At 35.5% G+C, this 10060-nt stretch overlaps 2 protein-coding genes across 2 annotated transcripts; both read right to left on the reverse strand.

The window, feature by feature from the left end:
- Positions 1-677: 677 nt before the first annotated feature.
- On the reverse strand, positions 678-1704 carry LOC130956435 (NDR1/HIN1-like protein 26). The gene has a single exon (XM_057883482.1). It carries the CDS (start codon positions 1641-1643, stop codon positions 1002-1004), a length of 642 nt encoding a protein of 213 aa, XP_057739465.1. The 5' UTR covers positions 1644-1704; the 3' UTR covers positions 678-1001.
- Positions 1705-4903: 3199 nt separating this feature from the next.
- Positions 4904-9823, reverse strand: LOC130955707 (two-component response regulator-like APRR5). Its single transcript, XM_057882638.1, has 8 exons — positions 9360-9823; positions 8211-8372; positions 7976-8106; positions 7710-7865; positions 6995-7166; positions 6573-6909; positions 5434-6196; positions 4904-5334 (listed from the first exon to the last, which is right to left on the reverse strand). The coding sequence occupies exons 1-8, from the start codon at positions 9607-9609 to the stop codon at positions 5212-5214; spliced, it is 2094 nt and encodes a 697-aa protein (XP_057738621.1). The 5' UTR covers positions 9610-9823; the 3' UTR covers positions 4904-5211.
- Positions 9824-10060: the final 237 nt, after the last annotated feature.

Genomic DNA, 10060 nt, shown 5'->3' on the forward strand with positions numbered 1-10060 from the left:
TGGAACAATTGTCCTTTTTCTGTTTTATTTTTAACATAAAAGCAACGGTTGTGAGTTGCTTCTGTTTGCATTATAATATTTTTATTTATCTAATGATCAAAGTACGCACAATTTTATTGGTCAATCATTAACTTTAAACAGCGATACGCATACAACCACCCTAAACCTTTTGATCTAACCAAAGTAGGAATTATATACATGCATACGCAAATAAAAAGATTTAATTATATATTATTTATATTTAGTACAAAGTATGTTGTACTACAGCATAGGCTATGTATGCAGAAAATTGTTGGCACAGAGGAAGCTATAATTGGTAATTTAATGTTGTATCTATGTTTCTTTAGACAAAAATACTGAAGCATCAAAAACGGTAAGTGTTCAACTAACCACATTCAACTGTTAGAATCCCCAAATATATTCGATTGATACATGCGTGCATAGGTGTGACAAATCTCAAATTAAAGACACAAAAAAAAAAAAAAAATTGGAATGTGATTCATGGTTGCAAAAAGTTTGATTAGGAGTTTATCATAGATGATTCTTAAAGGCAACGAATTGACATGTACAATCTGCAGATTCTCCAAAGAAAGCTACCAATTTCTTTCTCATTGGAATCTCATTTTACAATGTTATTCATTCAAAAACTTGTTCTTTGTATCCACATAATAATAACCAAAAGAAAACAAAAGTGACCCCAATATCTACTCATGCATCCACTCCCAAAAGCTACTAAATAAAAAGACAGTGAAATTTAATCTTTACCACCACAAATTGTAATAACTTTTGACCCTATCATTCATTCATTCATTCATATACTTTATTTACAAGAATCACTTTAGTGGCTGCAAAACACCTTTTAATACAAAGCCAACCAAAATCTGAAAAAAAAACAAGAAAATCTTTGAAGATTGAAGAACTCGCTATGATATATATGATTGTATTGTAATTAATCAGAACTATAATAATTCTTTCATTTTGAAACGGATGGTATGGTAAGTCTAAAGTGTGGTAGAACACTGAGAAGCCTGCTTTGAAGCCAGAGGAGGAGAAGGAGAAGGCAGAGAGGGTCCAAAAGCCATGAAAGAAACACAATTGACATTGAACCTGTAATGGCCAGAGACCCATGTTCCAACCTTCCAACGAAGCTTGCCATTAGCCTTAAGGTTCAAAACAAGTCTTCCAGAACTTTGATCACGCCCAAACTCATAACCAATTGAAGGAGACACAGGTAAACCATTTCCAACCAAAGAAGCCGTTAAGAGATTACTCTCTTCATTGCCTTGGTAGAAAGGAGGGACATAAGTGTCACCAGTTATCTGTTGTCCCTTGTAGCTTCCATAAACTACGATTTCGTCATAGTAGATGGAAACTTTCTGGTTTGGATTCTTGGAGAGGAGGGTGAGGTTGATGGTGGTGTTGAGATTTGGACCTGAGAGGTTGAGTTGGTAGATGTCAAGTTCTTTGAGTGAGAATTGAGGCTTTGAAGGGTGAAGGATGAGATAAATGAGGAGAATCAGTGCTAGAATTGTAGTTAAGAATGCTGAGAATGCAAAGAAGAGTTTCTTGTAGTTCCTCTCAAATCTTTTCAGTCCTTGTTTGTTGGCACAGTGCTTTGGAGATTCTATTGTGATTTGAGACATTTGCAAAAGAGAGAAGAGAGAGAGTGAATTGAAAGTTTGAAGGAAGTGATGTATAGTTTAGAAGGTTAAGGAAGAGTGGGTTGGAGTGGGGTTATATATAAATAATAGAGAGAAGAAAGTAACAATAATTTAGCATGCTTTATTTGGCTGTGACTTATAAGCTTCACCCTTGTGCATGTTGTCGTGATTGCTATGTAATTAAATATTATTAAAATATCTTCTGGAAATTTTCTTCATCGATATTATTGTAAGGAAGCTCTACAGACGTACACGCGTTAAATTTGCACAGGTGAATTGATCTGTAAACTTAGCAGAAAAGTTTAATAAAATGCAATGTGTTTTTCACTACCTTTTTCGCCACATAAAACAAAGGAAATTAAACGAAGCTGCTTCTTAAAAATGTGTGCCCATGACTATTTTATTAGAGATGTGCACACACAATTTTGTCAGATATTCTATTTATTTAATAACATAATGAGATAGTACGTATTTAACATTTATCAGTTTTATGGGTAATTTGGTTGAAGAGTAATATTATTAGGTGAATATGAATCTGTTGTGTTGAGAATGCACCGTTCTGGCGTTCTCCACCAAATGTCTAATTATTTTGGGATCATGCTTCTTTGCAAGCAATTACAGGGCGAAGTTTCAGTGGGACAAGTTTATTAGACTTTTCTTTTCCACTGAAGAAAACAAATTTGCAAATAATGCGTTTGTAGTTGAAATGCTAACAACAACAAAAAGTTCATCAAGGACCGTAGAAAAAAGAAAAAATTATTTGTGTTAATGAAATAGGTATTTGCATTTACATAACATAACCCTTAGGCCGTAAAATGCTTTGGTCACTTTCAAGATGATTGAGACTGCCATATAACACTAGCATCCAAATTTGTGGCCGTAACCGTCCCCATTCCAAACATACCTTTATTTGGTGCAACTCGATACTCAAAAAAGCTGAACAGAAAATCGAAACTTTTTTTTATATATAAAAGAAGAGAAATCTATTGCAGATAATAGAACAACTTTGTTTGAGCTTTAAGCTAAAATACCTAATATAATGAATTCGGAACCAAAACAAAATTAAAAGGGGAAAAAAGTGCACATTGGATTCAACTCTTATAATTCAATTCGAGCTTGATTACTTGATAACTCATCGATGATTACGATGTTGTTACTTGAATTAGCACTAAATTGAGAACTTTTTAAATTTATTAGGGAACACCTATCAAGATCTCCATGTAAACAAATAGATAGATATTGTAGTACACAAGACTAAGGAACGGTTGAAACTTGAATGATAGTGAAGCCAATCCGCCGCATGAAGTGCTTATCCATGATGGTGATTTCCAGCTGTAAGCACACAAGTGAGACACGTGTCACAAAAAGATGGTGTGCTAATAATTCAGTGGGCCCCTCCTAGGTCCCGCAACATTACAACGTCACATGTGTCGGATGCATTGTGATATTCTTGGGCAATGCAAATAAATTCAGATCATACATAGTATATACTATATAGTATAAAAGATATGATACTGCCACGATGAATGAATGAACAAGATACGTTGATAACTCATTTTAGCTATAGTTAGATAGAATTGGTAATTATTTATTTGATTAGCAAACAAAAGCAAAAGGAAAAGATCTTAAAAGGAGCCGTAGATGAGATAACAAATATATGGAGTTGATAATGGGCAAAATTGATTCGTGGCATGCCCTTCTCCTTGTGTTATTTAGAGTTAGTATCGTATTAACTTGAATCAATATATTTCTCAATTATTGAATGAAAAGTGTATTCAGTCTAATTTCAAATTGCAATTTCATTTCATAACAAAACTTGACAGAAAAAAGATGGAACATGCAGAATCTGCGAAATGGCTTCTTGCGAAAGCAAGTCATTGGAAATTAATGTTAAGTTTTATGATACTTAAAAATGTGTTTTAGACTTTGCTTTTATTGAGAAGAGTGGGTCCCACTTGCAAGATTATTTTCCGTGCTTTAACTTTATAATATGAATATGTTTCAAAGTCATTATAAACTATTAATCTGTTCATGTTTGAAAGACATAAAGCTATTATGCAGTTGATTAGCCAAAATAATTATAAACCATCATTGAAACAGGGTGTTATCATCATGGTATGTTGATATGATCATGCATATCCATATATGGTGATGATGGTGGACCATTTGATTGCTTCAATTTTCTTTCATTTACCTAAAAAAGGGACCATTCTTGTTGGGACTTTGTGGAGACGTTTGACATTAAAAGTTCCTTTTTTCTTAGTTGATTATTGAACCCTTCAACAAAGAGAAAGTTGACGACCCCATAACTAAAAGGTTTCTTTTCTCCTATTCTCAGTTTCTTTGCTTTTTTCATGGACAATAATATTATTAATAAAGACTCCTAGCTTTTATTCACATTATTGAAGGGAGTAGAAGAATATTTTACTTAGTTTTATTTGGAGAAAGCATACAACTTTTTGAAACTCTTAGTTGTGTTTGAAATTGAATCACTGTAAAGTGTAAACTAAGGCTAATATCTTGGCCTGAGAAAACCAATAAAATAGGTTAAATGTGTTATGAAGGCAGACGGTAAAAAAAAAAAAAAAAATTAGATTTTAGTGGTTGGTTACTACAAGCTACGAAAAAGGAGGAGGCCTAGTTTAGACAACTTTTGGCATTATTATTTCTAAAACATTAATGGTCCCCTAACAAAATATGTATGTATTCTATGGCTCCTTGCATTTGTCCATTTCTGCAATATGTATTCTATGTCTCAAACTTTATCAACAATTCACAAACTCAATGGAGATCCTTACACCAATTCATGAAATTTCCCAATGCCCCTAAAAAATTTCAGGAGACAAAAATATTATTCAACTCTGCGTGCAGCTGCAAGTTAGTGCATGTGAAAGTGAAATTGTTTTTAAGCTGCTGGATTTTTCTTATGGCTAGCATTCTTTACGTCCAATACTAATTTTCTTAAGATATCTTATCTCCTTCCAATTGTAAATTTCGAAATAACTTGGCAAAGGCATAAAAAGTGGGGTGGCGTCCTGATATGTTGAAGTCTCCAAGAGAAAATCCATGTTGCGTTTTTAGTTTTCTTATCATTTTTCAATATCACCTTTTGTTAAATATGGGTAGTGCGGTGGGACTGGAATCATTTTCAAAACTCTTTAAATGCCCACTCCTTCAAGAAAGATTGCTTGACAAACTGGCAACAATTTTTAAGAAAGTAAAATTTTGAACAAACATAAAAATTGAACTACTTGTAAAAACTTAGCGTCATATGATGTTATAGTAATGCTCTATAATCTCCTACATAATCCATCATCATGAGTCCTGATGAACAATCAAATCCTTACAAATAAACAAATAAATAATGTGGCAGCAAAATAACTATGACACTATATAGATTACAAGGATATATTACATTAGCTATATCTAAAAGGAAATAGAAATGAGGAAAGTCGTCTTAGAAAGCATATACAGATCATGTGATTCGAGAAAACAAAATTTTGAAGCAACTATACTAAATAAGTGTTCTCTCTAGTGAGTCAGAAATCTGTTAAAGATCATATTCTTTGCCATCTTTCTCTGCAGTGAGAGCATCCGGCTGCACTTGACGAACAAATTGGCCTTTCACTCTCGGGCGCTGCTCTGCTAGTTTCTTTCTGCTCTCATATCGAACCTGTTAAGAAGTTCAAGAAATAGATGTCAGCAAATGAGGATAATTTACATAAAAGAATGATGCCGTGATAATAAAAAGGTTATGCTGATATTAACAGACCTTCTTCTCATAGCATCTCTCTTTCCTTTTCAAGCGGAACTTATTTAGAGCTGCTTCTCTTTGGATAGATCGATGAGAGCTCGCATTGTTTGCCATCTCTTCATTCTTACCCTCTGAAGCTGCTCTGCCAATTGGGACCTGATCAACAATGTTGCTGCTTCCACAGTTGCTTCCATACCCCATGCTATTAAGATGGCTTGCATTTCCATTACAGAAGCTACCGGATCCACTTTGATCAGTTGCAGGAGAGATATGTCTTCGATCCTCAGCATGTTCTGGTTTGTGTTCCGGTCTGGAAATCATGTTGTTTGGAGCACTTTTTCCACCAGAACTGGGAGATTCATAAACCTGCTCTGAACTATTGTCTTTAACATTTGATTGATAAAATCCATTTACTTGAAAGGCTGGTTCAAGAAGCACAACTGAACTGGGGCTAGGCACCAATGGTGGACCCGATTGCGTGCGAAACATTGGAGGAAGTACAGAACCATAGGCCGTGCACAAATCATTGAACCTTACACCTTTAACTGCAATCGGGAGAGAGTGCCCTTGCTGTTGTGAGTGTGAAGTTGCTGCTTCAGATTCTTTCGATTGGGGTGTAGTTGGAGATAAAAGATTTCTTTGCACACTAGGTGTTGAACTATCAGAATTACACCCAGTAGCAAAATGGGATATACTTTTCTCGCAATTTGTTCTCTGTTCCCTTTGTTGGTCAGAGAAGTTTAAAATCGCAGGTGAGGCTTGAAATTGCTTGTTTGTATACCTGCAGGAAACCTCTTAACGATGAGCATATATACAATCTTTGAAAAACTTGAAACATCCCTATTCTAAAGTTAAAGATGTAGCATATCAAATCATGTAACTTTAGTTCTTTGAAACTTTTTCTTCTCTTTTTCAAATACATTTCAAAGAACTTATGTTAAGTTACTAAAAATTTATCACTCAGTTCATTATCTTTGATATATCCCCCAGGTACTTGTAATAAAATTCATGTCCAGTACCATCATAGTTTGTATAGGAGATTCGATAAATGGAGCCTGTTAAATTTGTTTAAAGATATCGGACCCTTTTGATTCTTTTAAATAAACTACTTAAAATAAAAGAAAAGTACAAGAATAACAAGGCATTTCAATGGTTACCGCTTGAAAGCTGAGGCATTTGAATGCATGATGGTATTTCTTTCTTCAGCGAGTTCATTGTCACAGTTGCTGGGATGAGGTCTTCTTAGGGAAAGATCCAACTGCGGAATGAAGTCAAACTTTCCTGTGCAGTTAACTGTGGGAGTTTTGAGACTGCAGTTTGGACGATTATGAAATGCTCCAATCAAGTCAATAGCTTCCTTAGAACAGCTAATTTGAACACAGTGATTGTCATGAGCCTCACCACAGATAGTAGCACTCCGAAAATGTTCTGTATCGCCATCCTTGCCATTCGTTGTGCTTGTCTCACAATTTTTGCTACTAGCCATAGCTAATCCTAGAAAATTAAAAGTTGGTGTGTTTTAGACATTTTTGTTGTGAAGCATAAGAAAAGATTATTGCAGTAAGGGAAAGAAATTTACCTCCAGCATGACTGTCATGCATAACTGATATCTGCCCCAAACGCATGCACGTTTCTACCTCTTGTGTCATTGTTCCAGTTGGATATGATTCACCACATTTCAGTGAAGCAAATTCCTGCATGTTATCGACAGGGCCACTCTCAGCTTCCAGGTCGGGCTTTGTGCAAGAGCTCTGCAAGAGAGAGCAAACATGCATCTCTAAATGAAAACTTTATCTAGCCAACCCAGGCTGAAAGCAAATTTCTTATAACTATAAGAGGATTTTTTAACAGAAGTAAACACCCCCCAGAACACATTAGGTATTTGGAGTGTATTGACTAGGACCTGATTTTTTCCGATAGGCTTGAGCGGTGACAAAACACTTCATAACACTACAGTCTTAGTTGTTAACAAAACCAAAAGTTGATAGATTTGGCAGTCGTTCATAGATGTTGAAAATACAAAATGACAGAGAAATAAATGATGGGAAATTTCAGACAGATAGATATGTTAGAAATTCCAATCTGATGGCATAAGCATGCAAGTGTAAAGAGTTTAACCCAAAAATAGAAAAAAACGGAATGATAATAGAACAATTCCATATCAGGTGCACAACCTGGTGTGACAACATGCCAAATCTACTTGAACAGTTTCATTATTTGTGATTTGTCATAAATGTAAGTAAAGAGCAGAACCAAAAACAGAAAACAATAATTTGTAGATCAAGAAGACTAACCTGTGCATCACTTCCTTTCTCGATTAATTCCTTATTTCTCTGAATGGAAGCAGCATCACCACTTGAACGAATACTAGCATCATTGTTTTCAGCAGTGGCTTCAACCTTCTGCTGCGCAACACTCTCATCTTGGAGGCCATTCATGGCAACAGTTGACTGACACAGCAAAAACAATAAAAAATTCAAAAATTTATCAATGAATTCCGAGCGTTTAAGAGAAAAACATGGGAGAAAAATGAAAAAGAAATAGTGAGCTGAAATCCTACCGATTGCCTTCTCCAAACATGCTGCCACAAATTCCTCAATTCATTTTTTCTAAGGGGCTTAACAAGATAATCAGCAGCTCCCCTCAGCATACACTTGTATACTGTACTTATAGAATCTTGTGAGGACATCACTACAAAGTTATAAACAATGACAGAGCATTTAAGTAAAATGTTAATGTTGAATTGGAATGTTTCAATAATTTAACAGCTAGAAGACTTAGATAAGGTATCATACTTATGACAGGGATATTTTTGCAAATATCATGTTCCATAATTAAAGTGAGAAGTGCATAGCCAGATATGGCAGGTAAATCCACTTCCGTCAGTATTAGATCGATATTGCGTGGTCTTCCCTTGAGTATTTCCCATGCCTTTAGGCCATCAGGAACAGCCGCCACTGCTCAAAATAGATGAGCAAAGTTAATTCTAAGTTCCTACAGCATGTAATTAGTTTCAAGCACTAGGAAGATAATTTTTTTAAGTTCTTAAGAGCATGTAATTAGTTTCAAGGACGAGGATTTGTTCGATTACAAGCTTAAGCAAGATGAAAATCTTGCATAACAGAGAATTAATATGGCAAATAAACATCAAAATAAATAATTGAATCATGTTTATGATTTGAGCCTGCAGTTTCCAGACAGACAGTACTCTTACTACAAAAACCAAGTTGGAGACAGCAATTAGTTCCTTGGATTTTCATTGAACCCATATCCCCATCACATTCCTGTCAGAAATAATAATTTTTATTCCTTTTTTCCTTGCAAAATTATTAAAGAATATATAAGAAAAAAGCATATACGATGGCTGATGCACACTTTTTCTTGTCCATTCTTTTTATTTTTTCATTATTAAATCATTTAAATCATCATAAACTTTGAGGCGGCCGATAATTTAGTAAATTTTGTAATTACAAAAATTGATATCTCAATCTATTCTCAAATTTACAGTCCAATAGCCTTGATAAGGTATATCATATATCTTCTTATTCCTTTTAGTTTGGTCAAACACAGCAAGAAAGACACCGAAGCCAGAACTAAGAAAAGGTGTATCAATATTTATTTATAATCAATAAAATCCACGGTTTCAGTCCTGAAAATCGAAACTCTAACAGAGAAGAAGCTCATGTGACAGTTGACTATTGAACACACAAGCGGTAAAACAGAGACGAAAGAGCAAGCAATGGAAACAATAGAAAGCTCGGTAACTGTATTTGGAGAAACTCAATCGCTTCCTCGTTCCAACACACGGATACACCACGTGTCATCATCATTCAAATAAGAAGATGGATAGAGAGGAATTCATTCATTGATGGTAATTGAGAGTTGAAAGCAGAAGAAAAAGACGAAATTGAAGTGAAAATGAATGGTAGAGAGTGAAGAAAGACCTTTGTAGCTGCATTTTCTGAGGAGCGCCGCTATAATCTGCCTCGTGGAATCATCAGCTTCAACCAAGAGCACCCTCAGTACCATCTTCGGCAAGAACTTCTCCCACCTCATCAGCCCTTTCGATTCTCCTCCTCCGCCTTTTCCCTCTGTTGCAGTAGTTTCTTCCTCGGCAGCCGCCACCGTAGTCGTCTGCTTCTCTTCTTCCTCAGCCGTTCCAACTAATCTCTCGCTCACAACTACCTCACCCATGTTTATTCCCTCTCAAACGGAATCAATCCCTGCTATTCCACCTGAATCACACTGTACCATGAGAATCTTCTTCTTTGATGGAGCTTCCAAAACCAGCAGGCACACACACAATTTTCTGATTTCTTTGTTTCCACAGAACCAATTTTGGAGGGTAAAAATGAAAACATCTAAAAAGAAATTAAAACATCGGAAAAAGGAAGGGGGAATATCTAGAAGGAAGGACAGGAGCACCGTTAAGTTTAACAGCGGAAGTTGAATCCAACGGCTTCAGATGAAACACTTATGCTAACCGCCACTGATCCAACGGTTCAAGAAAATATCCCCAACGCTACAAAATATCTAGAGAAATGGCCCACATGGTCCACGTCATCAATTAGATCTGATTTTCGGCCGAAGATCTAAAGCCAAACATCCATTGGGTTCTCGTGGTTGGTGCATCGCGTTGGTGGTG

This window comes from Arachis stenosperma, chromosome 10 (genome assembly GCF_014773155.1).
Source record: "Arachis stenosperma cultivar V10309 chromosome 10, arast.V10309.gnm1.PFL2, whole genome shotgun sequence".
NCBI lineage: Eukaryota > Viridiplantae > Streptophyta > Magnoliopsida > Fabales > Fabaceae > Arachis > Arachis stenosperma.